The 26438-nt window shown below is 43.0% G+C and overlaps 1 protein-coding gene across 2 annotated transcripts in view; it reads left to right on the top strand.

Moving 5' to 3' along the window:
- Positions 1 to 2900: 2900 nt before the first annotated feature.
- xpa (xeroderma pigmentosum, complementation group A) overlaps positions 2901 to 26438 on the top strand; it is a 45315-nt gene continuing 21777 nt past the window's right edge. The window contains exons 1-5 of one of the 2 annotated variants that reach the window (XM_063069035.1): positions 2901 to 3025; positions 5869 to 5983; positions 21995 to 22220; positions 24378 to 24488; positions 24939 to 25044. In XM_063069035.1, coding sequence (XP_062925105.1) covers positions 22040 to 22220; positions 24378 to 24488; positions 24939 to 25044 — 398 coding nt within the window. In that variant the 5' untranslated portion in view covers positions 2901 to 3025; positions 5869 to 5983; positions 21995 to 22039. The remainder of the gene's footprint in view (positions 3026 to 5868; positions 5984 to 21994; positions 22221 to 24377; positions 24489 to 24938; positions 25045 to 26438) is intronic. The other variant, XM_063069036.1, reaches the window with a different exon arrangement.

The raw sequence follows: 26438 nt of genomic DNA, 5'->3' as shown, positions 1-26438 counted from the left end.
ATCCTTACCTACCTCCCCCAGAGCTTCTTTATCCAGCATATCAAAGCACCAAGTAAATTTATTATCAAAGTGCATTTATGTCATCATATACTACCCTGAAACTAATTTTCTGCAGGCATTCACAGGAAATACAGAGAAACACAATAGAATCAATGAAAAATTGCACACAACAAAGACAGGGGAATCAGAGATGCAGAGGGTCAGCAACTTTAAATTCCTTGGCATTATCATTTCAGAGGATCTGTTCTGGGCCCAGCATATAACTACCGCTACAGAGAAGGCACGGCAGACTTTCATAAATGTGCAGTGAAGAGTATACTGACTAGCTGGATCACGGCCTGGTACAGAAACACCGATGTCATTGAACAGAAAAGCCTACAAAACGTAGCGGATACAGCCCTGTCCATCATGGGTAAAGCCCTCCCCAGCATAAACAGACAAACAGCCAATGAGCAAAAGACAACAAACTGAAAATATAAAAACAAAAAAAAACCAACAAATAAATAAGCAATAAATATTGACAACATCAGTTATAGAGACCTTAAAACTGAGACCTATATGCATAGGTCATTTTAAGTATATTAGTTGAACATCTAGTTCAAGCTAATCAATATCACAACCGAATATATTAACATACACTTTGAATGCATCTGCACTCCTATCTCTTCCTTGAGGTAAAAGAGTGTAGGATCCCCTGTTCTATCGATATCACTGGACAACAAATTTTTTCCAAAGTGTTGCTTTGTGGAAATTGAATCCGGATAAAGTCACTCAAAGACCATATAAGTACAAACTCCTTATTCAAAGCACTCGGGGCTTATTCAGTTAGTCGCTCAAACAGGAACAGTCTGTCTGTGACTGTTCCTGCCTGATCCACCAACTAACAAACAATTCCCTTTACAACACAGATATATTTGTTCAGATACCCCCCACACGACAGGCTGGAGTCAAAGTTATCCACTACACGACAGCCCCGAAAGAAAAATTACAAACCAGGCATAATGGACAGAACATACACAAACAGGCTGGAGTGGTCCTATCTCTACGCATGTGTGCACAAGGGGATAAGCATCCTGAAACTCTAGCTAGCTGCCTTCAAGAAGAAATATGGCTCAGCATGGCTTAGCACATCTGTGGATCATCAGCGGTTTCTTTCAGAAAAACAGGCTGCTATTATTTAACGAAGTGTTAACTCTTTTACATACTTTATCAGCTTCGTCAGAGATTGTTTTTGGTTATGATAGACTGCTTGAAGCTGAACGTAAATATAATTTCAGACTACTTGTATCACGTAGGGATTTAGAGAAACAAGAAATTAACTTTTATTGAATATGTGTTTAATTGTATAATGGTGCTGACACATTGCAATATCTCAACTAAGCTAAAAATGGTTTGTTGATGTCTTTCATTTGTTCTCTGTGTCTGAGGTTTCTCGCTCGTGTCCAATAATCAGCCAGCATAAAGGCTGATTTATACTTCTGCATCAACGCATCGCCGTAAGGTCTGCGTCGCCGCAAGCCATACGCAAAGCCGATGCGGAACCCTACGCGAAAGCTTTCGTTGCTGCGACGCGCACCTCCCCCAAAATGTAACTGCGCGTCGCAGCAACGCAGACTACAGCAGCTGTTATTGGTTCGCTTGGTAGCATCGCATGTCATCCTACACCGCAGTAGCTTCCCATTGGGCGACTGAAGGCCCTACGCGCGTTGTGAGCATTTATACTTGTGCGTTGGTGTATCTGCGTCGCTCGGCAGTGCGCGCACGTCACGCATGCGTACTCACCTGCCCGCGCAAGGCTTCATGGTCATGGTAGTCTCGGGGTAAACAAGACGCGAGCGTTTTTTTCCGTGCGAAATGTGTCCTCCATAATTTCGGAGGTCTGTAAAGCTTTGTGGAAAGCATTGCAGCCAGAGTTCCTTCCCTGCCCTTCAGTCGCCCAATGGGAAGCTACTGTAGCGAAGGATAACATGCGATCTTACCAAGCGGACCACAGTTGTTTCGTTCTACGTTGCAGCGACGCGCGGTTACATTTTGGGAGAGGTGCGCGTCGCAGCAACGTAAGCTCTCGCGTAGGGTTCCGCGTATGTTTTGCGGCGACGCGTTGACGCAGAAGTATAAATCAGCCTTAAGCCTATACTTATATGTCATACTAGGGTAGGTAATGGAAACAGAAGAGAGGAAATTGTGTGGACTAGGTTAAGGCTGGGGCATTGTGCATTAAACAAAACATTGAAAATGATAGGGAAACACCAGACAGGATTGTGTGAGGAATGTCAGGAAGAGGAGTCAGTAGAACATGTAGTTTTGTGTTGCAGGAAGTATGGGATACAGAGGGAGATGATGAGAAATAAATTAAGGGAGTTGGGGATGCAGGAATTCACATTGAAAGGGTTGCTGGGCATGGGTGAGAGCACAAGTCTGGGTATTTTTAGCGTTTTTAAGGGGTACAGGAGTTTTTTATAGAATATGACGAATAAACAGGAATAGGATACTAGGATGGTCAAAGATGGGAGGGTGAAGTGTAGGGGTGTGTGTGTGATTGGGTGAAGGGATTTAGAATGTATGTCTAGTGCTCATTCTGGAGCAGAGGGTGGCGGTAATGCACCATTAAGCTGGATGCCAACCGCCGTAAAACAAGATACAGACAGACAGACTTCTATGTCAACGCGTCGCCGTAAAAACACAAGTATAAATGCTCACAACGCGCGTAGGTTACGGCGTCTAGTTAACGCGGAAGTATAAACCAGGGTAGTCTTCACGAGTTCACGGTCAGTTGATAATCCGGATGACAAATAGAAGATGTTGCTATATGGTTGTGTGCCTGGTCTCCAGCCTCACACACTATGGCAACCCCGGTTACCAGGCAGTCGGCCTCGCAGCATCCGGTTGCGCCTGCGCAGTCGCCGCCCCGCCCCACCCGTACCAGCACCAGCTTGGCGCGGCGGGTGATTCCATCTCCCCGCGACCGAGACCACGGTGGGGGTTTTGGACCCGGAGACGGACTCCGTAGCGCGGGCGGCCCCGGGTGAGTGACCCTGGGTGGGTCGTGCAACTCCTCCTGCTCTCGCCGGAGAAAATGAGGGCAAAAACCGGGGTGGCAGGAGAAGTGGGGGCCGAATACTGTTCCCCTCCACCTCGCGGGACCGGCGGCACAGTGTAGTGGTTTTCAGGTTGAGCCCCAGCGACCCCCGTTCCCTCCCTCTGAGCACACAACGACCCCCGTCCCCTCCCCCTGAGCACACAACGACCCCCGTCCCCTCCCCCTGAGCACACAACGACCCCCGTCCCCTCCCCCTGAGCACACAACGACCCCAGTCCCCTCCCTCTGAGCACACAACGACCCCCGTTCCCTCCCTCTGAGCACACAACGACCCCCGTCCCCTCCCTCTGAGCACACAACGACCCCCGTCCCCTCTCTCTGAGCACACAACGACCCCCGTCCCCTCCCTCTGAGCACACAACGACCCCCGTCCCCTCTCTCTGAGTACACAACGACCCCCGTCCCCTCCCTCTGAGCACACAACGACCCCCTTCTCAACACTTACGTAACACCGGACGCGGATATCAGAGACCGCCTTGAGCTCCTGGTTGCATTTGAACTCTGCTCGCCACTGCTGCGGTGAGGCCAGATGCAAATGAGGACAACACCTCCGATTGTGCCTAGATTGTGTGAACATTGATTTTATCAATTTCAAATAACCCGCACTCCTTGTGTTCGCCTAGTTCTACTAGTGCACCCAGACTCTCCATTTGTTTATCTTTCCTATCCTCTTCCACCCCTACCCATCCCCACTCTTTTCGCTACCTCATCTGGTTCTATCTGCCCAACACCCACGTCTGTCCACCTGGGGTACTACTCCTAAGGCACGTCCTTCTGTTTAGTATCTGTGACACCCCCTCCCTACTTCCTGGTTCTGCTTGTCATCTTCCAGCTTTTTTTCTCTCTACCTTCCATCTCCTCACCCTCCTAGCTCCATGTACCCAACCTGTTTCCATTTATCACCCACTAGCATCTGTATCTAAATTGCGGAGATGGGCTGATAACATTCCAAGCAGCAGAATCAATACAGTTCAATCTAAACAAAAACCAGATGTCGGCAGATAAATGGCAGATGAAATTGAGTGTAAATAAATTTAAGATATTACATATAGAAAGTAGAAATATTAGATATAAGTATGCATGGGAGGGGTCTTGAGTTAGAAAGTGCACTGCATGAGAAGGATTTGGACATCCTGGTAGACTCATCACTAACGACATCTGGACAAGGCACAGAAGCAATTAGAAAAGCTAATAGAATGTTGGGCTATATAATGCACTCAGTGGAGTTCAAGTCTAGAGATGTTCTCCTTAAGCTGGTATAATGCGCTTGTGAGGCCACACCTTAAGTACTGTGTACAATTTTGGTGTCTCATTCTGTAAGGGTTGTGAAGGCACTGGAGAGGATTCAGGGAAGGTGATGAGACTTATTACAGGCCTAGGGTACGAGCTATGAAGAAAAATTGAAACAATTAAATCTTTTTAGCATGAGGAGACACGATAGAAGTGTTCAAAATCATTCAGGGTATAAGTAAGTTGGATGCCAGCTGCTACTTCAAAATTAATCCATCATCAAGGACATGGGGCCATAGGTGGAGACTGGTTAAAGGGAGATTTCAGACTAATTGGGAAGCATTTCTTTGTACAGCAAGTTGTGGACACATGGAACAAACCAGCTAGTTGTGTAGTTGAGACCAATACCTTCGAGACTTTCAAACCTAAACTTGATAGTTATGTCAACACGCTATGTGAGTAGGAATTTGACAAGCTTTGTTGGGCTGAATGGCCTGTTCTTGTCAAACATGTTCTAATGTGTCAACTCCCACCAGTTCCACCTATCACCTACTAGCCTCTGTCTCACCTCCTCCCTCACACTTGTGTATACTAGCTGCACAGGGTCTTGTTCATTCCTAGATAGTACAGAAGCCATGCGTGAACAGTGTTCTAAGATCAACAAAGGCTTTTATTTCAATCTAAGTGAGGTACCTGAAAAATTGTCCCTTCTAATTGAAATCACACAAACAGAAAAATCCTGGCAACATTAACTTTCATTATGTCATTATGGAGTACTGTTTTGGTGAGAGTAGAAAATTGATTATCTGGAAGCAGCAAGTGCCCATAAATGGGTTGTTTTTCCTTTGGCAAGGTGTAATGCCTGGCATGCCAGCAGGTTTATGCTGGAAACTTGCATTTTATATCAAGGTACCAAAGGTGTGGTTACTAAATTGGCTTCTGACAAATTTGGTTAGAAAATAAATTGTGGAGGTTAGGGGCTAAAGAGGAATTATAGTGAGTGTTATGATTGGTAGATGTTTAACAAATGATGTATAATGTGGGGAAAGTGGAATATTCCCTTTGGCAGAAAAAATAAAATGTACATTGTCAGTGGGTGACAGATTGTCGTTTGAGGAAAGGTTAGACAAGCCAGCTTGTATCCGCTGGAGTTTTGAGGAGCAACATGATGAAAACTAAGTTTCAGAGTGGTCTTCACAGATTGAATGTGGAGCAGAGGTTTCCTCATGGGAGACTGTAGAACAAGGGTCACTATCTTAAAAGTGGTTGTATCTTTAAGATAGAGATAAAGCAAAATATTTCAGAGTGAGAATTTAACTCTTCCTCAAAAGTTTGTGTAAATGAAGTCCAAATGTTTTAATGGCAGAAGTAGAGTCTTGATAAACAATGTGATAGAAAGGTACTGGAGTCGAGGTTTTGTTCAGCTCAGGTAGAAATTTATTCAATGGAGGAGCAGGCAATATGGGTCAACTGGTCTGATGCTGTTACTCTTCATACCATATGTTGACTTTCTTGCTTTTTCCAAACCTTTTCAACAGTAGGAGGCCCTTACAGAAGAGCAGAGCTTGGAGATGGGTATCTCTCTTTAGCATGTGCCATTACATTTTCCACCGCTTCCAAATACCTCGCTAAAACGTTGACATTCTACTGAAGGTATGTCCTCTTCCAATTATGGTGAGTTATTTGAAAGGGGGTTAAGGGTCTTGGTGCTATTGTTAAAAATACGGAAGAGCTTGTAATAATCGTATTACTGCCTTTTTTATGGCATTAACATGCAACAGGCATTCAAGCAGGAAGGGAACATGTCTTGCACTGTAGAACTCCCTACGTAGTGTAAAGATTTAAAATCTTAAAGATTAACTTTATTTGTCACATGTACATAAAACGCCTGATTGCGTCAATGACTATCACAGTCCGAGGATGTGATGGGGGCAGGTGGCAGATGTAGTCGTGCTTTCTGAAGCCAACATAGCATATACAAAACCTACGAACCCTAACCCTAATCCGTATGTCTTTGGAACGTGGGAGGAAACCTATGTGGTCATAAGAAGAATGTATAAACTCCTTGCAGAGGGGTTGGGAATCAAACTGCAATCACTGATCAATGGCATTGTAAAGCATTGTGCTAGCCAGTATGCTACCATGCTGCTGACTGAACTTTTGCAGCAGTCAAACTTATGTCCATAGCTTCTGATTGAGAAATACTGTAAGTGTGTTATCATCTGAGCTGTGGTTGTTAATCTTCAAATAAAAACTAGTCTAATTGAAGCTATTTATTGCATTTGACAATTAAAGTCAGTAGGTTTCAACATGATCTGCACTTTGGTCTGTAAAGACTTAGTTATTGGTAAATGGAAAATAAAGAAAAAAGATACAAAGTAAAGTCCTTTGGTCAGATGGAGAAGATTAGTTTTGGATAAAGACTGTTGTGTTCAATATTGAGGGAGAGTGCAGAGCCTACGCCAGGATGCCAGCATGCGGGATGTTCTTCTGAACTTTATTGATAACCCTGTTTGTATGGTATGTGAACTCCTCCCATGTGGGAGCGGCTAACTGAGTGACATAGGAATAACATTATTAACTACCACCACATCTCCCCTTCTTGGGGGGGAAGAAAAAGAAAAACTAGGGATGTACTATGTCTCTAGAATTGCATTGAAATTATCGCTAAAATTGAATGATCCAGTTCACTTTGCCCATAGCACATAACCTATGCTCCTTACAGAAACACAAAAAGGAACTTCCAACATTATAACTGTGTTTCTTTGTTTTTCTCTTTTTTTTCCCACTAAGTCCTTTTTGTTTAGAAATATTTTAATTAGAACTCTTATAATTAAAAAACACTTAACTGACTGCCTGAACACTCTGGAAAAGTGAGAGAGTTATTTTGCCTCTTTAGTTATGTGCCCTAAGCTGTTAGAATATATCCGTGGTGGGACAGGTCAACAGCGATATCTGATATAGGTTCCTCAAAGTGTTGGAGCAGATTGAGCTTCTTGAACAGGTGCGTCCACCTCAGGTAAGTTATCCTCGTCGTAAGAATCAGGTCACTGTATTTCTTTCTCTACCTCTTGTGGACTTTGAAGTTGCATAAATACATGCTTGTTCTGCCTGATTTCACCTTATGATGTTCTGATCACAAACAATCGTCGTGCATGCTGCTGGACTATTGTTCCTTTGGTGGATTGGTCTGAAACCCAAACAATTTCACCACTCCTGGGTGGTGACAAAGATTTTGTTCTGAATCTGAGATTATGCATGCTTTTCGTTTTCTCACACTGTATTGTCTCAAAATTTCTCACTTTGTTTAAGTCCTGTAAGTGAAATTGGAGAAGGGAAGGAAGAACAGACGGGCTTGTTCTCAGTCTCCAGCCCATTGACATCTCTGATGGACCGTAGCCATTTGTAAGAAGTGAGGAGTGATAAGCCAGCAGTGCTTTGTGGGGTCTTTTGTTTTTAGTAGGAGACTCTTAACAGTTTGCACTGTTCTTTCTGCTTTTCCATTTGCCTGTGGCTACTATGGACTGCTTGTCTGGTGTTTGGACTCATCGTCTCTAACAAAGGCTTTGAATTCTGAGCAGCTGAATATTGGACCACTGCTCAAAGTTCCATGAGTAATAATCCAGTGAGAGTATATTTGTCTTTTTTCAACTTGAAAATGTCTGTGTCTGCAATTTGTCATTGGAAGTCTGGGAATTCTGTGGGACAGTGAGGTTCAGCATGATTTTCTGTAGGCTTCACATTGCTTTACACAATCTCCCAGATGTTTGCTCAGACCAGGCCACCACACGGATTGCCTTGCTCTTTAGATGACATTTTTCAAAGCCTTGGTGGATTTGACTGATGATTTTGATGTGTACAGAAGCAGGAATAATGAGTTTGGCACCCTTTAGCAGCAAACCATCAAGAATGGTGAGTGTCTCTCTTTTAAGCCAGTAAGGTCTCAATTTGTGAGCTTCTTTTGGAACAGTTGGCCATCCATGCTCATGGTATTGCATAATCTTGCTGTAGATTTGGTCCTTTTTCAACTTAGTTTGAACTTCATCCTGTTTCCTTATGCAGGAAAGCATTCACATACCTGAGCTAAGTAGATGTTGGTATCTTCCATGAGACCACAGTTAGCTTCTGTCCACTCATTCTTGCATGGCATCCTTGACAGACTGTCCAGTGGTGGGAAATATTTGCCTGGGACATGTTCAATGTCATAACAGTATTGCATAAGCCTCATTCTGAATCTTTGCAGATGTGGAGCAGTCGTTGAAGTGTTTCAAGCTGAGGAGTCTGACAAGTGACTGTAGGTCTGTTTCAAGTAGGAATTTAGTGCCTGTCAAGTAGCAACATGAGAGTCAGTCTCCTTTTTGATTTGCGCATTACACTGTTCAGAAGGAGTCAGTGCTGTTGATACATATGCCTCTGGTTTCCATACACCACTGCAGTTTTGCATGTGCACTCCTCCTAGGCAGAAGGAAGAGGCATCTTGGTTGCTTTGTTCAGATCAAAGAACAACAATGTTGGTGGAGAGATAAGCTCTGCTTTAAGTGATGAGACTTCTGCAGTGCGTCCCAGGTTCAAACGTTTTCTCTGGGAGAGGATATCACATAGTGGCTTTGTTTTCTCTGCCAAATCTGGAATGAACTTTCCCAGCTGGTTTACCGTGCCAAGGAAACTGCAGATCTCTGATACATTCGTAGGTTGTTCCATTTTCTGAACTCCTGCCAGTTTGTCTGAATGTGGTTGAAAGAAGATTAAAGCTGGGAGCTTAATGTCCAAGGATGCATGCTGTATCAAAAAGCCAGGCAGGAAGGCAGAAGGGGTGATGTTGCTGTGTGGTAAAAAGTGAAATCAAATTATTAGAAACAGGTGACATAGGGTTGGAAAGTGTTGAATCATTGTGTATAGAGCTAAGGAACAGCAAGGGTAAAAAGACCCTGATAGGAGTTGTAAACAGACCCCAAGCAGTAGTAAAGATGTGGTCTACAAATTAAAACAGGAGATAGAAAATGCATGCCAAAAGGGCAATGTTACAATAGCCATGGGGGATTTCAGTATGCTGGTAGATTGGGAAAATTAGGTTGGTGCTGGATTCCAAGAAGACGAATTTCTAGAATGCCCACGAGATGTCTTTTTAGAACAGCCCAGTAAGGGATCAGCTATTCTGGATTTTGGTGTTGTGCAATGAACTGGAAGTGATTAAAGAGCTTATAGTAAAAGAACCCTTGGGGGTTGTGAGATCAGAATATGATTGAATTCACCCTAAATTTTGGAAGGAGCAGTTAGTCAGATGTATCAGTATTACAGTGGAGTAATGGGAATTATAGAAGCATGAGAGAGGAGTTGGCCAGAATTAATTGAAAAAGAACACTGGCAGGGATGACAGCAGAGCAGCAGTGGCTGGAATGTTTGGAAGGCACAGGATATATACATCCCAAAGAGGAAGAAGTACTTTAAAGACAAGATGACACAACCGTGGCTAATAAGGGAAGTCAAAGCCAACATAAAACCCAAAAGGGCATATAGTAAAGCAAACATTAGTGGGAAGATAGAGGATTGGGAAGCTTTTAAATACCAATAGAAGGCATCCAAAAAGTAATTAAAAAGGTAAAGATGGAATGCGAAAGCAAGCTAGCCAATTATATTAAAGAGGATACCAAAAGTTTCTTCAGATACAAAGTGTAAAAGAGGCAAGAGTGGATATCGGACCATTGGAAAATGATGCTGGAGAGGTAGTAATTGGGGACGAGAAATGGCAAATGAGCCGAATAAGTATATTGCATCAGTGTTCACTGTGGAAGACCCTGGCAGTATGGTGGAAGTTCCAGGTGTCAGGTCATGAAGTGTGTGAAGTTAGCATTACTAGAGAGAAGGTTCTTGGGGAAACTGAAAGGTCTCCTGGACCAGATGGTGTATACCCCAGGGTTCTGAAGGAGGTGGCTGAAGAGATTGTGTAATGATCTTTCAGGAATCACTAGATTCTGGAATGGTTCTGGAAAATTGCAAAGTTACTCCACACTTCAACAAAGGAGAGAGGCAGAAGAAAAGAAATTATAGGCCATTTAGCCTGACCTCAGTGGTTGGGAAGATGTTAGAGTCGATTGTTGGGGTACTTGGAGGCACATGATGGAATAGGTTGTAGTCAGCATGGTTTCCTTAAGGAAAAATCTTGCCTGACAAATCTGTTGGAATTATTTGAAGAAATAACAAGTAGGATAGACAAAGGAGAATTGGTTAATGTTGTGTACTTGGATTTTCAGAAGACCTTTGCCAAGGTTCCACACACGAGGCTGCTTAACAAGCTACAAGCCCAAGGTATTTCAGGCAAGATTGTAGTATGGATAAAGCAGTGGCTGACTGGCAGGAGGCAAAGAGTGGGAATAAAGAGATCCTTTACTGGTTGGCTGACAGTGACTACTGGTGTTCCAGGGGGGTCTGTTAGGACCGATTTTTCTTTCTCGATATGCAATGGATGGCTTTGTTGTAAAGTTTACAGATAACATGAAGGTAAGTGGAGAGGCAGGTAGTTTTGAGGAAGTAGAGGGTACAGAAGGACTTAAGACGAGAATGAACAAAGAAGTAGCAGATGGAATACAGTGTCGGGAAGTGCATGGTCATGCAGTTTGGTAGAAGAAATAAAAGGGTTGACTATTTTCTAAATAGAGAGAAAATACAAAAAAAAGTGGTGCAGAGGGATGTGGGAGTCCTTGGCAGATTTCTCTAAAGGTTATTTTGCAGGTTGAGTCTGTGATGAGGAAGGCAAATGTGATGTTAGCATTCATTTTGAGAGGACTAGAATATCAAAGCAATGATGTAATGTTGATACTGTATGAAGCACTGATGTGGCCTTATTTGGTGTATAGTGAGCAGTTTTGGGCCCCTTAGAAAGGACGTGTTGAAAATGGAGAGGGTTCGAAGGAGGTTCATGAAAATGATTCCAGTTTTGAACGGCTTGTCATATGAAGACCTTTTGACGGCTTTGGGCCTATATTCACTAGAATTCAGAAGAATGAGGGGCAAATTCATTGAAACCTATTGAATGGTGAAAGGACTCGATAGAGTGGATGTGGAGATGATGGAAGAGTGGTGGGAGAGTCTAAGACTAGAGGACACAGCCTCAGAATAGAGTGACGACCTTTTAGAATGAAGATGAGGAATTACTTTAGCCAGAGTGTGGTGAATCTGGGCAACTGTGGAGGCCAAGTATGTATGTGTATTTAAGGCAGAGGTTGATAAATTCTTGATTGGTCAGGGCATGAAGGACCATGGGGAGAAGACGGGATTGGGGCTGAGAGGAAAATTGGATCAGCCGTGATGATAATGGCCAAGACTGTTGCATTGGTGCCATTTCACTTATGTTATTGGACAGAGCTCTTTGACGTGGAGACTTGCCACAACTCCTGCAGTCAGACATTTTACTTGCTCTTTGTTTTGCTTGTCTATTTTGTTTGAGCTGAGCTCTACTGTCCCCTCTTTCTGTAGTCTTTCTGTCTGCACCTCTTGTATATCACATTTCATTTTCCTGTGAAATTTTTTTTGAATTTGACCTGCACTGTTTTGTACTCCTTTTCCTGAGCATCTGTCAGTCCTAATCCATCCATGATGTCATCTGATTTGTCACCCTTGGAGTACATCAGTGTGCTGGCTTGATGCTCTTCTGAAGCCTGAGTGAGGTTGCTTGCAACCCTGAATCTCTCAAAGCATCTAAGTCATCTCTCAAAGTCCACTGGTTTAGAGAAATCAAATGTCTCGGGACTTTATTAGGTAAGCAGATATAGATAATGCAGGTACTAGCTCCATTTTCCTGCTTGTTTGTTTAATTATTTGGACAACAAAAGTTGTCTTTTCACTCCCTGAGAGTTTGACTGACTTCTCTGCTGTGTTTGTGTCTCTGTACATATCCTCAGGCTGGTGGCCCACAGATTATTACACTGTGTCTACTTTAGGGTGTAGCCTGAAGTGTTGCCTAGCAACCCTGGCCAGTTCTCAGCTCAGTTAACAAACTAGCATAGGCAGATTAGGTTGATAAGTCTCTGGATATCTCATAGATATATGCAAATCTCATAGATATATACAACAAAAACACTTACTGTAAAGTCTTTCTTGTCGGGGATCTCATTTGGTCAGTAGCATGAATTCATCAACGATCAACCACTTCTGACACCATGTTGTGTTCACTATTGTGGGATAGTGTAAAGCAGGGGTCCCCAACCTTTTTTGCACGGCGGACCTGTTTATTATTGACAATATTCTTGCGGACCAGCCGACATGGGGGGGTGGGTAGGGTTGCCAATGGACAAGAGTAGCAGTCAAATACGTTATGTTTACCCCGAGAAAGACTACCATGACCATGAAGCCTTGCGCGGGCACCTGTGTGCACATGCATGACATGCGTATGCGTGTACATGCCGATTTTTTTTCTACAAATCGTTTTTGGCATTTCTGTTCGGTGGGGGGTTAATCACGACCGGAATATAGGTGATAAGTGGCTAATACACTCAATTTTGTTTCTAAAAGGGTTTAATGAATTTAATATTAAAAACACAGCACATATTTTCCTCGCATGAATATAGTGGTAAGTCAATTATCAGGGGAGCTTGAAGTAAGTGTTGAACGAACTTCCAGTAGAAGTGGTAGGGGCAGGTTCGGTATTATCATTTAAAGAAAAATTGGATAGGTATATGGACACGAAAGGAATGGAGGGTTATGGGCTGAGTGCAGGTCGGTGGGACTAGGTGAGAGTAGCGTTCGGCACGGACTAGAAGGGCCGAGATCGCCTGTTTCCATGTTGTAATTGTTATATGGTTATATAAGTCAATAGCATCATAACATTTTAAGTAACATTTGGATATTAAACACACAGCACATATTTTCCCCGTATGAACATATAAAATCATTGCAACACACCAATATCGCTGAATCAGTGGGAGCCCTGGGCTTGCTTTCCTGCAATAAGACGGTCCCATTGAGGGGTGATGGGAGACAGCGATACTCAAAGGGGGTTCCTTATGTCCAGTCTATTCTGCAATTTAGTTTTCGTTGCATTCATTGCAGAGATATGTTGGAAATGGAAGCAACGTTTTCAGTGCTTTCGTGGCTATCTCAGGATATTCACCCTTGACTTTGATCCAGAATGCCGGCAGAGATGTTATGTCAAACATACTTTTCAGCCCGCCGTCATTTGCAAGCTCGAGGAGTTGTTCCCCTTCCTGCACTGACATGGATGACGCGTGCATAATGACCTCGCGTGCGTTCAAGTTCAACAGTGGGCGTGACAGGGAATGAGAAAAGGTGCAGCTGACTCTTATCGCCAAATCATATCGTTTCCTTGCGGCCCGGTGGTTGGGGACTGCTGGTATAAAGCACACACAAGGAAGCCAGCATACTACAGTTCAGCTTTCAACATCATAATTCCCTCCCGACTCGAAAGAAACTCGGAGACCTCAGCCTTCACCCTGCCTTGTGTAAATGGATCCTGGATTGCCTGTCAGATCGCTGGCAGGTGGTAAGAGTGGGCTCCCTCATCTCTGCCCCTCTGACCCTCAACACAGGTGCCCCTCAGGGCTGTGTACTAAGTCCCTTCCTTTAACTCTCTGTATACCCATGACTGTGTCGCCACCCACAGCTCCAATCTGCTAATTAAATTAGACAGTGCCTCTTTCATCTCAGACGGTTCAAGAAGTTTGGTATGGCCCCCTAAATTCTAAGAACTTTCTATAGGGGCACGATTGATAGGATCCTGACTGGCTGCATCAATGCCTGGTATGGGAACTGTACCTCCCTTAATCGCAGGACTCTGCAGAGAGTGGTGTGGACAGCCCAGCGCATCTGTAGAAGTGAACTTCCCACTATTCAGGACATTTACAGAGACAGGTGTGTAAAAAGGATCATTGAAGACCTGAGTCACCCCAACCACAAACTGCTACCATCCGGGAAATGGTACTGCAGCATAAAAGCCAGGACCAACGGGCTCCGAGACAGCTTCTAACGCCAGGCCGTCAGACTGCTTAATTCATGCTGACGCTACTGTATTTCTATGTTATATTGACTGTCCTGTTATACATAATATTTATTATAAATTACTATAATAGCACATTTGAATAGAGACATAACATAAAGACTTTTACACATGTATATGAAGTATGTAAGTAATAAAGTCAATTCAATTCAATGCAGAATATTCCTTTGAATTTAATTGATAACACTGCTTGTACAGTATGTGAACTCTTCCCATGTGGGAGTGACTGACTGAGTGTCATAGGAATTACACTATTAACTACCATAACAAAGACAAATAAAATTCAAAATTAAAGTATTTGACTATCCAAAAGGAAAGAATTTATTGGGATAGAGCAGAGAGCAGGAAAGTGGGACAAGCAGGATTGTTTTTACATAGTCCTGATGAGGGGTCTCAGCCCCAAGTGTCAACTGTTTATTCATTTCTGTAGATGCTGCCTGACCTGCCGCGTTCCTCCAACGTTTTTTATGTGTTATTACAGTGGTCCCCAACCACCGGGCCGCAAAGCATGCGCTACCAGGCCGCGAGGAAACAATATGATTTGGCAATAGGAGTCAGCTGCACCTTTCCTCATTCCCTGTCATGCCCACCGTTGAACTTGATCGCACGCGAGGTCATTACCCACGCATCATCCATGTCAGCGCGGGAAGGAGATCAACTCCTCGAGCTTGCAAATGACGGCGGGCTGAAAAGTATGTTTGACATAACATCTCTGCCGGCATTCCGGATCAAAGTCAAGGCTGAATATCCTGAGATAGCCACGAAAGCACTGAAAACGTTGCTTCCATTTCCAACATTTTTCTGCGAAGCGGAGTTTTCTGCAATGAATGCAACGAAAAGGAAATTGCGGAATAGACTGGAAATAAGGAACCCCCTTCGCGTATCGCTGTCTCCCATCACCCCGCGATGGCACCGTCTTGTTGCAGGATTCAGCGATATTGGTGTGTTGCAATGATTTTATATGTTCATATGGCAAAAGTATGTGCTGTGTTTAATATCCAAATGTTACTTAAAATGTTATGATGCTATTGACTTGCTTATATAACCATATAACAATTACAGCACGGAAACAGACCATATCAGCCCTTCTAGTCCGTGCCGAATGCTTACTCCCACCGACCTGCACTCAGCCCATAACCCACCATTCCTTTCCTGTCCATATAGCTATCCAATTTTTCTTTAAATGATAGTATCGAACCTGTCACTACCACTTCTACTGGAAGTTCGTTCAACACCTACTTCAAGCTCCCCTGTCCTCCCCTGATAATTGACTTATCACTATATTCATGCAAGGAAAATATGCGCTGTGTGTTTAATATTAAATTCGTTAGATAAACCCTTTTAGAAACGAAATTGAGTGTATTAGCCACTTACCACCTATATTCTGGTCGGGATTAACACCCCTCCCCACCCGAACAGAATCGGCAAAAACGATTTGCAGAAAAAAATTGGCAGGCACACGCATGCGCACTGGTGCCCACGCAAGGCTTCATGGTCATTGTAGTCTTTCTCGGGGTAAGCTCAATGTATTTGACTGCTACTCTCGTCCGTTGTCAACCCTACACCCCACCCCCCCGGTTGGCCGATCCACAAGAATATTGTCAGTATTAAACCGGTCCGGGGACGCCTGCTATTACATAGAACTGGTGTGGCTTTTTGGAATTCTATGTCTGTTGCATCAGTCATATGTGTTTCATTGATTCTCTTTGTTTTAAAAACAAAATGCAAGAGATAGTGAACAGATCAGGTGGCATCTGTGTAAAGAGAAATGGGGGTTAGTCGCTCAGCTCAAAGATCTTACGAGATGGTGCTGGCAATATATGGGGACCATAAGAAGTAGGAGCAGAATTAGGCCATTCAGCCCATCAAGTCTGCTTTACCATTCCATCATGGCTGATCCCGGATCCCACTCAGCCCCTTTAACTTGCCTTCTCATCATATCCTTTGATTCCCTGACCAATCAGGAAACTATCAACTTCCACCTTAAATATACACATGGACTTGTCCTCCACCACAGTCTGTGGCAGAGCATTCCACAGATTCTCTACTCTCTGGCTTTAAAAAAAATCCTCCTTACCTCTGTTCTTAAAAGATTATCCCTCAATTTTAAGGTTGTGCTCTCTACTTCTGGATTCCTCCACCAGAGAAAACATCCTCTCCACATCCACCTTATCTAGTCCTTTCAACATTCGGTAAGTTTCAATGAGATCCCCACGCATTCCTCCAAATTCCAGTAAGTACAGGCCCAAAGCTGCCAAACGCTCCTCATGTGTTAACCCCTTCATTGCTGGAATAATCCTTGTGAACCACCTCTGGACTCCCTGCAATGACCACACATCCCTTCTGAGTTATGGGGCCCAAAACTGTTGACAGTACTCCAAGTGTAGCCTGACTAGATTCAGCATTATCTCCTTATTTTTATAATCTATTCCCCTTGAAATAAATGCCGATGACTATCCTTTTGTACATAATATTTATTATAAATTACTGTAAATTGCACATTTAGACGGAGATGAAAGTAAAGATTTTTACTCATGTATATGAAGGATATAAGTAATAAAGTCAATTCAATTCAGTCATTGGTTTCCTTCACTCACCTCAACACTGAATTGACTACACAACCTGTAGATGCACTTTCAGGGACTCTGCTTTTGTTGTGTATGGTTTTTCATGTATTCTGTTGTATTTCTTTATTTTCCTGTGGGTGGCTGTGAGAAAATAAATCTCAGGTTGGTGTATGGTATACATACTTGAATAATAAATTTTCACTGAACTTTTTGTCAAAACTGGAAGAATGGCAAAAGCACGCTGTGAATTGTCGAGAGAGGGAGTAGTGGAGGGAACTGGTCAGTTCTGGTGCAAACAGGTAAGACTGGTTTTCTGGGATTACTGACTTCAGCATTCTGTCCTGAGGTGTGTAATTTGCCTAGACAGAAGATGAGCTGGTATTTCTGAAGCTAACTTTGGGCAACAGTCTGGAACAGCAAACAGATCTGTTTAAGGAATTCAGCGCCTCAGGCAGTGTCTGTGAATAGAATTTAATCCAAAAAGCTCTAGGAGTGAAACTTCTCCAATCAAAGAGTTGACTGGGCAAGTTAATGCAGGTAAGATTTCTTGTGTAGAGTATCCTTGTACTTGTGTGTCTAGCAGTTGGTCATATATCTATGAATAAAATTCCAATGAGAGGCTATTTGGTCTATCAGTTGAGGCATGGCGTGCAGACCCTTCTCCCATCCTTTAGTACACCTGATATTCCACCCTGGGTAGCCTTCAACCTGATGGCATAAATATCAATTTCTCTCACTTCTGGTAAAAGCCACCCTTGCCCCACCTTCACCATTCCCCGCTCCTGTTTCCCTCTCTCACCTTATCTCCTTATCTGCCCATCACTTCTCTCTGGTGCTCCTCCCGCTTACCTTTTACTTAACACCTACCATCTTGTACTTCTTCCTCCACTCCCCCCACCTCCACCTTCTGACTCTGACTTCCTGATGAAGGGCCCTGGCCTGAAACGCCAACTGTTTATTCATTTCCATAGGTGCTGCCTGACCTGCTGAGTTCCTCCGGCATTTTGTGTGTTTTGTCTTGGAATTCCAGCATCTGCAGATTTTCTTGTGTTTTTGATGAGATTGAAAGTTCAGACTTTGGGCTATGAGAAACATGGAGTGACTTTGAATAACATGTGCAGATGTACCTTGTCTGTTGATCTTGTTACAAATGAAGGGACAACTGATGGACCATAAAGCTGAGAGATTAGCTCATGTTTAGGAGTAAAGATGCTAGGTAAAGAAGTTGTAAAAACAGATACTTCTCCGGAAAAGGATGAATTTGTAGTCTTAAAATACTATGTATGGAAAACAGGAGGCATCTGGAGAGTATGTGTAGGAATGTATCCTTGGATCAGTAATTGCAAGGAAAAGTCAGTCAGCCTGAGACAGAGTTGAGAAAACAGCTTGTCATGAACCAGGCCAGTTCGCAAGTGTGTGGGTAATATCCCAGTTAGTAACAGAAAGTAAATGTAACAATGCATGTTAACTAATTAGTATGTGCACATATTAATTAAGTTGTTTAACGGAACTCTGAAGTGTGATTATTTGTCTGGAAGTGTTGTCAGAGAATAACAGACATCAGAAGGCTGTTGTGATATACTTGTGACAGTGGTGAATTTCTTCAGTGATTCCTTCACTTGTTGAGAAATGACTGAGGTTTTGAAAGCAATCCTCATTTTTCTTGATTTCAACATTGGTTCCATTTAATGGGTGGGGGAGAATCTGAATGTTTAATGCCGGACTAATCTTTTTGTCTGCTTCATTGAAGGCATCAGTGTCATTTGGAACTCTGCCTTTGCATGTGCACATATGTAGATAGTATCTGGCCCTGATCTCAGGATGATTTTGCTTCAGGATTGTATCTGAAGGTCAAGATGAAGGGTCCTGACCTGAAATTGTAAATGTCCACTTGTCTTGAGAAATCATTTATTTATTTATTTACTGAGCTACACCGTGGAATTGGCCCTTCAAGCCACACTGCCTGGCAACCCCAGATTTGACCCTAGCCTAATCACAGGACAATTTACAATGACCAATTAACCTGGTATATCTTTGGACTGTGGGAGGAAACTGGAGCTCCTGGAGAAAAGACATGCATTCCACATTGAGGACTACAGATGGTGCCAGAATTGAACTCTGAATTCTGACACCCCAAGCTATAATAGTATCTGGCTTACTGCTGCACTACCATGATGCCTGACTTGCTGAGTTCCTCCAGCATCTTGTGTGCTACAGAGACCATATGTCCTGTCAGTTAACTCCTTTCTAGGCAGAAACTTTCTGGAGATGAGGTGCAATATTACAGTAAGGAAGATTGAGAAAATGGTTGGTATGATTGCTTGCCCATGGGTTGTACAAGATAAGGCCTATGGTAGATCTCCTGCTTAGGACTATTCTTGTGTGTTCTTGCTGAGCAGACATAGAATGGTAGTGAATTTCTGAGAACATTCAAACTTGGGAAAAATTCTGTATAATCTCTTGGTTGATAAAATTTTTGCCAAGTGGGAAAAAAAACATGTACAATGTATGGTGCAGCTCCAGTTTCTTCTAAGATGTGCCACAAGGTGTGAACATCGTGTTCATTTTATCTCTTGATGGATTGAACTTTCATTGTAACTCTGGGAAGATTGATAACCCTGATGTTCCAGCTGGTGAATTTTATGCTGTGGAAAATGGCTGTGCGGCTTATTTTAATGCAAGCTGACTGTTGTACTTGACCTACCACATGACCTTGACAGAGAAAACTCCTGGTGCAGTGGCAGGGAAGTGCGAGATAACTGGACATTGCAGTAGCTATGTTAAAGTATGGAGGAAGGCACCAAACTTAACACATGTTACTACCTAGTGCTACCTAGTCTGTATCATTCTGCCGTAGAAGTAGTTCTCTGTTTTTCGTGATGTTTACTGCACACACATCTGCGATCCATTCCTGTTCCTCTTCTATTATTACACTGCATTTAGAGTAAACCAGTGATTACCTGTTCTTTATGCCTCTGGAATTTCCAGTGGGTCCACAGTATCACTATATGTCATTGATTTTGATTGTCCCCTTACAGAATGTCCAGTATTCCTGCATCCATTCAGTATAAGTGTTAGTTCCAGTATTGGGAAACAATAAATCTTACAGGTTTCAGATACTTATAAAACTGCAGACGTATTTTCAACTGACTTTCAAATACCCTACAACATGAGGGGTGATTGATGAGTTCATGGCCTAAGGTAGGAGTCAATGTTAGAGAACCTGGCACATTTATTTTTGAACATAGTCCCTTCCTACATTTACACACTTAGTCCAGTGGCCGTGGAGCATACGGATCTTGGACCTCCAGAAAGTGCCCACAGCAGGAGTGATTGATAAGTTCGTGGGCTAAGATAGAAAGAGATATACAGCTCTTGTTACATGCACATGCAGTTCAACCCTTTGAGTGATTATGCAAAAAGTTTGAAGTTAATAACTCATCTCCTTCTACCTTAGGCCACAAACGTATCAATCACCCCTGATGATTTATTAATTGATAAGTTATTAACTTCAGACTTTCTTCATAATCACATTATGCAGAATCACTCTCACCTTAAATGCATGCCTTCTGGTATTAGATATCTCAAACCTGGTAAAATAATAGTCTGTCTACTCTATGCCACTCATAATCTTACAAACCTGTCAGATCTCTCCTCAACTTCTGCTACAGAGAAAAAAAACAACTTTCTTCCTCATTTCAGAGTGGGAACTGTGTGGAACGAGCTTCCAGCAGAAGTGGTTGAGGCAGGTTCGATGTTGTCGTTTAAAGTTAAATTGGACAACTATATGGACAGGAAAGCAATGGAGGGTTATAGGGTGATTGCAGGTCGGTAGGACTAGGTGAGAGTAAGAGTTCGGCATGGACTAGAAGGGCCAAGATGGCCTGTTCCCGTGTTGTAATTGTTACATAGTTTCATAGACATTATGTCTGGTCCATTGTCTTTTACTATCCTTTCCACTTTCCACTTTTTCTGTTTTTGATGATGAAATCAGAACTTTGGCTTAACCATCTTGCATATTCATTTGACCTGATGGGAGGCTAACTAACTGGATGTGACTGTCACAGAAAATGGACTATGTCAGAAATCCCCGGGGGTGGGGGGGGGAGAGAAGATATCTGTTACCTGTCAAGTAGGGAACCATGCTCAATTCTGATTTGATGGAGACAGACGTGAGAGCACGGATGAACATCTGGAAAACTTCTGAAATGCCCGCTTCGCTGCCGCTGCTACTGTGTGATAACCAAAATCTCCGGAGCTGAAGGCCCCAAATCCTCGGCTTTGCTTGTTTCAGTGGCCAGGGCGGGGTTGAAGGCGCTCGGCAGGCTGTATCGGAGAGGTTGGTCGGAAGCTCGAAGTTTTCGGACAGATGGACTCAGTGTCGGCTGTGGTCGGCTGCTTCCAAGGTATCGGCAAGTTGACGGTACCTGGTGGTTTATGGCAGGGAGTTTCTCCCTTTTGCCGCCTGCTATCAGGGACTCGGGAGTCAATTGACTTGGGACTTTGAGACTTTTTTTTTACTGTGCCCATGGTCTGTTCTTCATCAAATTATGGTTTTGCTTTGCACTGCTGTAACTATATATTATAATTGTGTGGTTCTGTCAGTGTGAGTCTTTGGTCTGTCCTGTTTTCTGTGATATTACTCCGGAGGAACATTGTATCACTTCTTAATGGATGTATGCATTTCTAAATGACAATAAAAGAGGACTGAGTGTTCTCATAATCTAAAAAAAACACTAAACAAAATCTACTGTTTAAAAATAGTTTCCACCAGGAATCTTAATATAGCTTACCTTTGTTTTTGTTGAGATAAATCACTCCTTCCTTTTCTGTATTTTCTGTGTATGTTTTGGGGGGGATTTATTTTGGCCTTTGTTAGAAACAATCACAGCAATTGTATCCCCCTCCAGCTATGCTAATTTGGAACTGCTACACAAACAACACAGTGCCTTTGGTGTTTCCAAGCATCATTTTCAAAATGAGCATTTTGCTTATCAATTAAATGAGCTTTGTTGTAAGCTTTGCATATGTCAGAAGTGTTCATTTTTCTCATCATTTGACTTCTCTGTTTCAAAATACACTTTTCAGCTGGTTACAGTATTGCGACAAAATAAGGCTTCTACTTAACAAGGTATGGATTTGGAGGGGAAAGATGGACCATCAGCCTCTCTGGATGGGGAAGGAGATGCAAAGGCAAACCAGAAAAAACACTTGCCCCCCAATGTGCTGGCCAAGATTGAGCGGAACCGGCAGAGAGCACTGCTTCTGAGACAAGCCAGACTGGCAAGCAGGCCGTACACTCCAGTTGGCACAAGTGAGTACACCATTGGTCTGCAAGCTCGATTGTGCAGAAATCCTGATGTTTCAGTGTCTGTCTCAGCTTGGAAGCTTTTTAGCAGACTAGAGCTCTATTTCCCACGCTCCTTGAAGCTTACCCGGTACTGTTTTTTGTGGTCCGTTCACTCATTAGGGCCATGTTTCTAATCCCCTTGAAACTTACTAGGTTTATTGGAAAATGGATTATATCACTATATAACACCGAAAAATAAGAAAACTAAAATGTATTGGTGTGTTACCAGGAAAAGGAAAATCCAGCACGACAAGAGTCCAAATGATGCTAGATTTACAAAGCTTGCAGTATCTTTTCCCAGGTATTGTCACCTTATTTGCAACATCTTGGCTAGACAAGATTATCCTGAGTCTGCTCCATGCTCCGGGGTCGAGGATAGCTTTAGCATCGCTTCCCTCTATCCACAGCGCCACCCTGGGGCATGGCCCCTCTAAGCCTTCAGGAATAGGGTCTTTTCCTTTCAGAAGTTCATCGGTACATTGCTGGGAACGTGCTTCCCCAGAGACCCCAAGCCATTCCCCCCACTGGGCCTCCACTAAGTTTCTCGATCCCTCTCATCAGCTGAACAACTGAAGGAGGGGTTGATCCCCTGAAATGATCCCCCTGGCACTGCAAGCAATTTAGCCACCCTCCTAGCCAGAGAAGACACACTGAAAACTTTCCCCCCCTTTGAAATAACTGACAGCTGTCACTACGGTGTAAGTGAACCTGACAGCTCTAACACCGTCACCAGCCCACCTACTCAAACTTTCAACCTATCCCTGTCGCTCTCCTTCAACCGAGCACTGCCACTCATCTAACAACTGAGAGATCCGCTCTGCCCGCATCTCACACGCCTCCGCCCCTCTTGGGGTGGACACTATCCCAAGTGCCAGGCGGAGCCTGCCAGAGCTGGAACACTTATTCGCAGACACTACCTCCAAATCAGACCACTCTTTCCTCTCTATGCCAACAGCATGGACAGCCCTGAGTGCCACCTCCAACTCATCAATGCCAGCCTGAACTCGACCAAAGACCTCACCCACAACGCATACAGCAATCACCAGCAAATAACCCACAGAGACACACATTACAGATTTAAACAGGGCACCCACACAGCATACCAGCAGACTCAATCCCGGACGAGCCCCCACAATGTCGCCCCCCCCCCCCCCCGACCACCCTCAGGGTCGCTTGGCTCGCTGTCGTCTAGGGAAACAGCCTCGGCCCCACCAAACTGGATAATTCGTTTGTGTGGATGCTGTGTGATGTACCCCACCCCGCCCAAATAACAGACAATACACCAGCTGCAATTAAATGATTCACAGTTTATAAATATTACTGGAACTATATAATTGAGAGAATAAAATATAAAAGGAAAATAAAAGGTGCCACACTTATCAAAGTTCAATCTCTTCGTGCACAAAACAGTTGGAGCTCAAGGACCTTCTTCTTCACCCTGCGACCCCCTCGGACCACCTCAACCCGGCCACCTGGGACCAACAACGGTGGTCGACCAGACACTGCACACAAGTCCGTCTCCGTCTCCTCTCCTCGCCGAACGCCCCTCTCGGGGTCTGACCCCATTAACGGACATCACAGCACCTGGTCCATCCTCTGCCTCGCTCTCTCGCCTTCTGCCCCAAAACCCCGCGCATACAGTATCTTCAAATACACCAAAACCATAACAACTATCCCAATTGGTTAATAGCACCTTCTTATCACCCTCTAAACCAAAACAAGCTGCTAGCGCAAACTTTCTTAGCGTTTAACACAACAAAGCCGCATTCCCCACATTAACATAACAAAGACGCCATTTTAATTAGCCTCCGCAGTAACATAAAAGTCAAAACCCCCTTATACTTATAACCTAGAATTGAGACAAAAACAAAGCGAATTCCTGCCATTTGGGAATTGCAGGATGCTCATTATGTGTTGCTAATTTACTTATTATCTGTATAGATTTGCTAAGTATGCCCACTGAGAAAGTATCTCAGGGTTGTATGTGGTGACATGTATGTACTCTTGATAATTGACTTTGAACTTTGAGTGGTCTGCGTATGTGAGCAGATATTGTCCGATACAGTGTGCAGTATTACGATTTGTCTTAAAGGTTGTTATATTTATCTTTCTCATTCACAGGTAGCAACGTTCCAAAGCCTGAACCCAAAGTAATAGATACAGGAGGAGGATTTTTTTTGGAAGAGGAGCAGGAAGAGATTCAGGAAGTAAATAAAGTTATACATCAACCAGGTATATTTAGATCTAGTATTCTAAAATGCTACTTAGAGATTATTTAAATGAAATGTTACATTATCTCATGAGTACTGAGGTTTCACAGTATTATCTCTATATTGGAGCAAGTATTCCATTCTGTACCTCAAGGTTTAGGATGTCTTGCCATTTCCTTAGCTGATGTGGCCAGTGGCTAGTGTGACTCTACCAAGGATGGGGCAAGAGGTGCTTGTTGAAGCATGTAAGAGAGTTGTTTGAGAAGCAATACACTCTTTCTGTTGTGCTGGTGTACTGGAAGTCACTGGCCAGGAACCCCCATGTATTGGTGGGGATATTGTAAATTGAAGTCAAGTCCTCGTGTTTGCACCTAAAAGACACATATTCTCCGTACCTTTTTATTGCCCAGGTATAGGCTACCACTTCAGAATAACGTCGTCTCTTGCTCAAAACGTGAATCTGTCTTCACAGGACCTGTTATGGAATTTGATTACTTAATGTGTGAAGAATGTGGCAAAGAGTTCATGGATTCATTTCTCAGCAGTCACTTTGATCTTCCAGTCTGTGACAACTGCAGGTATTATTGGTTTATCACTGTGGTGTGGGAATGCTATGTTTTTGTGGGAGGAAGTATTCGTATATAACATGAAAATAGAGTATTTTGATGCACGGAAACTATGGAGGTCTGACTGGAAGGGTGAACATGATAAATTATAAGAATATGATGGCTTTTGTAGATTGGGGGGGGTGTATTATCCCACAGAGTAGATTTAATAAAATTAGAAATACTCTGGCTATTAACTATAATTTTTTGTGAGAAGTATATTCCAAAGATAGGAGGTTTTTTTTGGCTGTGAACTTCACTGGCGAGACCACTATTTATTGCCTATCAGCAGTAGCCTGAGAAAAGCTGAGCCATGGGTAGTGGCTTACTATTGGATTTCTTACCAGGTCAATTAAAAGCCAACCACTTGGACATGAGGAAGTAACAGTTAAAAACAAGGGACAGAAAGGCACTCTATTAAACAGATAAATGGGTAGATGGATTCATGGCACAAGCACAAGTATAAATAAATAGGTATTAAAAGATAGAGATATAATTGCAAATTAACCAATGTCTGAAGAGTAAAAAGGAAGAGTAGGATCTCTAATAATAAAGGATGGGATAAGATCTTGACCCAGCAAATCAAGAAAGGCAGTCAGTTTTGGTGGAGAAACAGCGGTAGAAACATTGGTAGGCGCCTAGACAGCAGGACATTGTGCAGATCAAAAAGTTGAAGCACTTAAGTGTTGAGGAGTTCTATCAAAAATCAACCTATAAACAAAGGCTACTATAGATACAGAGAAAGCAAAAGCTAAGGTGGGTCCTTTACAGACAGAAGGAAAAATAAGATTGAGGAAGAAGATTTTTATTTACTTTTTCTGCTGTTTCCTTCCTTCAAGGGAAAAATTGCAAGAAGTCAGCTGCAAGTAGTAAAGAATAATATTCTAGATCACTGAGCAACTGCAAGAATTACTATTAGTTTAAAAAAGGTTTTGGAAAAATTAACCTGTAAATTAGTAATATTTGGGTAGGGTCAACATGAATTCATGAAATGACAGTATTAATCAGAAGTCTTTTACAGATTTTTTTACATTGTAACTAGCAGAATAGATAAAAGGGGATCAGTGTATTTGAACTTTCGGAAGGCCTTTGATAAAGTGTCACACGTTATCAAACAAGATTAGAGTACACAATTAGGATTAATATAGTCATACAGTGCAGAAACAGACCCTTCAGCCCATCTAGTCCATGCCAAACTATTTAATCTGCCTCATCTCATCGACCTACACCTGGCTGATAGCCTTCCATACCCCTCCCATCAATGTGCTGTACTCTTGCTGCAGAAAGCTAATTTTCATGGCATTTATAACCTGTCTACACTCTGTGTAATATACAGGCAAAGATTATTGAGTGATTAATATATGAAT

Source organism: Mobula hypostoma, chromosome 16 (assembly GCF_963921235.1).
Source record: "Mobula hypostoma chromosome 16, sMobHyp1.1, whole genome shotgun sequence".
NCBI lineage: Eukaryota > Metazoa > Chordata > Chondrichthyes > Myliobatiformes > Myliobatidae > Mobula > Mobula hypostoma.
Note: the sequence above shows the minus strand (reverse complement) of the source record. Positions and strands in the feature narration are given on the sequence as shown.